General features: G+C 36.8%; 1 protein-coding gene across 1 annotated transcript; it reads right to left on the bottom strand.

Moving 5' to 3' along the window:
• Window positions 1–1,222: 1,222 nt before the first annotated feature.
• LOC108345147 (phosphoenolpyruvate carboxylase kinase 2) lies at window positions 1,223–2,498 on the bottom strand. The gene is made up of 2 exons (XM_017583721.2): window positions 1,545–2,498; window positions 1,223–1,458 (listed from the first exon to the last, which is right to left on the bottom strand). Exons 1-2 carry the CDS (start codon window positions 2,332–2,334, stop codon window positions 1,421–1,423), a joined length of 828 nt encoding a protein of 275 aa, XP_017439210.1. The 5' UTR covers window positions 2,335–2,498; the 3' UTR covers window positions 1,223–1,420.
• Window positions 2,499–4,314: the final 1,816 nt, after the last annotated feature.

The raw sequence follows: 4,314 nt of genomic DNA, 5'->3' as shown, positions 1-4,314 counted from the left end.
CTTCGTCGTTCGCCCGTCCATCTTCAACAGTAAGTTAGTGTGTTTTAACAGGGTCCGCCCGGATCCAGTCGAAACAATTTTCATGCAATAAATTACTATAGTTTAGAATCATAAAAGAAAACGAAGAAATAAATATAAGGAAAGTAAAAAATAAATACGATAAAAATTAATACTACATTTTTTTTGGCATAAATAGAGTTGGTCTTATGTATCTATTCCTATATTTTGTTATTATTGTATCTGACCATAAATGTTTTTTAAAAATAAAAAGTATAGAATTTATACATTTATAAATTTGTCCATGCAGTGCTAAGGGTTAAATGTGTTTAGTGGATAATTGTTACCAAATTACTGAGATATGTAAGTTATTTTATTTTACAATTACCAATGTTTATAACGTGGTTATAGGACTAATAATAATTATAGATGATAGAATTGCAATTCGTTACTAGTATGTCGAAAATGAATTGCGTCAGTTGATCCCGTTGAAAACGGGTTGAATATAACTAAAATTTAAAAAATTAAGATTTTTTTAATAAATATTTCAGTTTAAAATTATCTTTGAATATTAATTTTTTATTAGTACTGAGAAATTAAATTTATCAAAAAAATTAAAACAATGTGACACTTGTATTTAGATTTTTTTTGTGTCGAATTCTTAAATACAATAGTCAGATAGAATCTAATCTTGGCGTTAAGATCCTCGTAAAGTATGTGGGAATGCAATGTATTTAATCATTATACACAATATTTAACCATTAGGTCAACCCATTGAATCAACTTAGTCAAAATTGTAAACATGAAATTTTATATCATAAAAATAGATAAATTAAACAATATATAAATAATAAAAGACTTTTTAAGTTTGATTTTCTCCAAGGTCGGAAACTTTCAATCGAACTAATATTGGTATTTTTCAATAATGCCAATGATAAATACTTATAGTTTTCCTTTTAAGTAGGAAGCGAAATGAAATCCTACTTTAAAAAGCTATTTAAAAGGGCTGTTAAAAAAACAAACGGAAATTAATTTTCAAAATGTAATTTTACAAGTCAATTATTCAACTATTTTTAATTTATCTAATCTTACAAATAATTGACTTGTAAAATGAGTTAACATCTACTTATATACTTTAATTAATATAGAATTTACAATTTACAAAACTAATAGCATAGACTACTCAAATCAAACCATAAAAGCTTTCATATATAAGAGTTCTTGATTTATCTTTTGTGTTGTACTAAACATTAAAAATACATTATTATAATATTCTAAAAACCTTTTTAATATATTTTAAAATATTAAAATAAGTGTTCATGGAAGTAATTTGAACACAAACATGGCTACAAATAACCCAAGAGTTTCTGTTTTTCTCTATAATTTGTACAAAAATGGATGAAAAAGTTGGAAGCTGCAGTCTTCAAGAAAGATCAGCACTACTCAAAATCCATGGATGTCCTGGAACCAAATAAATAACACATAAATTAATAGCGTAACAGAAGAATCATAACTTTAATTTAGAAGATTGAAAGGAATAAACATACTCAATGCTTGAAGTGCAGATATACGTCTAGAGGGATCTCTACAGATCATCTTCCTAAGAAGATCCTTAGCCTGAAGAGACACAGACCTAAAAATTGTGGAAGGAAACCTAAGATTAGCCCTTAAAACAGCTTCGAAAATTTCTGCAGCAGAGTCGCCATAGAAGGGTGGAATGCCACTCAACATTGTGTAAAGAATAACCCCACAGCTCCAAACATCGACTTTCTCGTCGTACTCTCTCCCCATGATCACTTCAGGCGCCACGTAATAAGGGGTGCCCACCACGCCGCGCATGCTCCTGCCCTCACCGAACCACTCTGCGGAGCCGAAGTCGGAGAGTTTAAGGTTGTTGGCTTCGTCGAACAAGAGGTTTTCGGGTTTGATGTCTCTGTGGGCGAGGCCGAGCGCGTGGCAGTGGGTGAGGGCTTCGAGGAGCTGTTTGGTGAGGGAGGCGGCGTGGGACTCCGGCAGAGGGCCGTCGGCGATGCGGTCGAAGAGGGTGCGAGGCTGGCAGAGCTGGAGAATGATGGTGGAGGTGTGGGCGTCTTGGAAGGCGTCGATGATTTTGAGAATGTTGGGGTGGGGAGAGAGGAAGGTCATGGCCTTGGCCTCCACTTCGAGGCAGTGACGGTCGGTGGCGTCGGTGAGGAGGCGGTTGTTGATGAGTTTGAGAGCGTAGAATTGGTTGGAGGAAGGGTGGAAGCAGCGGAAGACGGTGGCGAATTTGCCTCGACCGATTTCTTCCAACGCTTGGTATTGTTGTTTTTTGGGGGCTGCTTCTTCTTGGTGCATTTTCTGTTGTGTGGAATTTAAGAGGTGTTTGTGTTTATATAGAATAGTCAGTGTTTGTGAAGAATATATGAGAGGATATTCGTGGATTCACTAGTATTGTTATTCAGTTAATTCTATTGTGGGCCCGTGTTCTTCTTAAATATTCAGCCACCTTTTCAAACTCTATGCTCCAGCTTCGTCACAAACTTTCCACCCCCAATTCTACTTTTTCTTTTCTTTTTAAATTTTCCACAATATATAATTTTATATTTTTAATAATCACCTTATTATATTTAACTCACCGTATTATAAGAAAAAAAAATAGTGTAATCAAAATTTTGGAAAATACAGAGAGGTCAAGATTTTTAACATATTTATTCAAAAAATATATATATTTAACGACAAAAATATTGTGAGGGCCTGAAAATAGGTGGCAAGAGCTGATAGGTACTCTGGATTAATGAAGTCAGGCTCTTAAAACTCGTTAAGCTTAAAAAGTAAATTTTCCAGCAGCTGGTTCAGTAGCTCAGCCCTTATCTCTCTCTAGACCACTTGTTCTTCATTTTCTCCTCCTTCTCTCTACCACTCCTTCTCATTCAGTCGTTGCATGTCTGATTAGGTGGTGCCTAGGTACTCCTGACGCCGAGAGCTTCAAGTATCACTGATTACTTTCTCGTTTCAGCTGGTGAGTGTTCTTCTCTTTCTCTGTGGTTTCTAGGGCTGTGAACATGCAAGTATTCTACTTTGCATGTGATTAGTGGTTCTTCCTTCACTTTCTATCTCAAATTAGGTTTTGAGAACCGTTCTTGATCACTGAATGGTGAACCGTAGGGTCCTGTTGAGTCATTTTCACAATGCAAGGTACTTTAGAGACGCGTGTGTGAGCTGTGTTGTTCAACTCTAAGGTAAGGGGAGCTAGAGTACTTTCTTATGAATTGTTATATGTTGGGTGTATGGACTAAGTTATGCATCATTGTGTTGTTTGAGTTACGTTTATAAGTTTTAAGTGTATGGAATAATATGTGCTGATATGTTCATCTGTGAACCTGTGAATGAATGCTTGTGAGCTGATTTTAACGTGTTGTGTGACTGCAATGAGAATATTGGCTGGGTGAAATCTGAGGTAGCAGCTGTAAGTTGAAAGTTAAGAGGGTTGGTAGTGCTTTAGGTGACCTTGAGAGGAAGTGAGGTAGTGATTTTGGGAAGTAGGGGTTTTGGGCACATTTGGGTTGTTGGGATATCTAAGGCAAATCATTTGTGACTTGTTAGGATCATAAAACTGGACTAGAACATGTTAAAAGTGGTAAAACCGAAATTTGGTCCTTAAGTATAGAAATTGATGTTTTAAAAGATAAAACTTGATCTTAATCACTTTAAAAAGATTTTAGGAAGGGTTAGAATCAGTTAGACATGTTTAATTCAATATATACTTCGAGTTGGGGGTGTTAGAAGTTCACCAAAATGGTTAAAATGAGTTTGGAGTGGTTGAGTTGTGCAAATCTGCAGAATGAAATTCTGCAGATTCGCAGAGCAAAGCCTTTCGCACAGCGAGTCGCCCTGGCGAGGTGCTCTCTGCCAGGGCATTCGCATAGTGACTCTATGCGCGATGCGAATTATAACAGAGGGTTGCTCTCTGTTTGGTAAGTCGCGTAGCGAATGTAGTCGCTTTACGACTGTTGCTAGCTTGGGAAATTAGCCAAATTAATTCGAATAGTGAATTTTGGGCGTTATGCGAGGGTTTAGGATATGATAATGTGTATCAGAATTTTCAGTTTAGCATAGCGCACAGACTTGGTGCGCTATGCGAATTTTAGTTGTCCCCATGTCAGGAAAATTCGCTTAGTGCACCAAGGGTGGTGTGCTATGCGAATTTTAGCTGAAAAACACCCCCTCCGTCAGGAAAATTCGCTCAGCGCACCATGCGCTGTGCGGATTTTTGCTGTCTTGCCTTGCACCCTGGTGCGCTGTGCGACCTGGTTCAGTGAGTTTCACATTTTTCCT

The sequence above is a fragment of the Vigna angularis genome, chromosome 6 (genome assembly GCF_016808095.1).
Source record: "Vigna angularis cultivar LongXiaoDou No.4 chromosome 6, ASM1680809v1, whole genome shotgun sequence".
In the NCBI taxonomy this organism is placed as follows: domain Eukaryota; kingdom Viridiplantae; phylum Streptophyta; class Magnoliopsida; order Fabales; family Fabaceae; genus Vigna; species Vigna angularis.
The sequence above is the reverse complement of the archived record's forward strand: the minus strand, read 5'-3'. Positions and strand labels throughout refer to the sequence as shown.

Bases quoted from the DNA above. Each gene is read 5' to 3' on its own strand.
- LOC108345147 (XM_017583721.2), bottom strand. From the start codon at position 2,334: ATGCACCAAGAAGAAGCAGCCCCCAAAAAACAACAATACCAAGCGTTG. The intron at 1,459-1,544 runs GTATGTTTATTC...ATTTGGTTCCAG, and splicing joins ATCTGCACTTCAAGCATTGA to GACATCCATGGATTTTGAGT.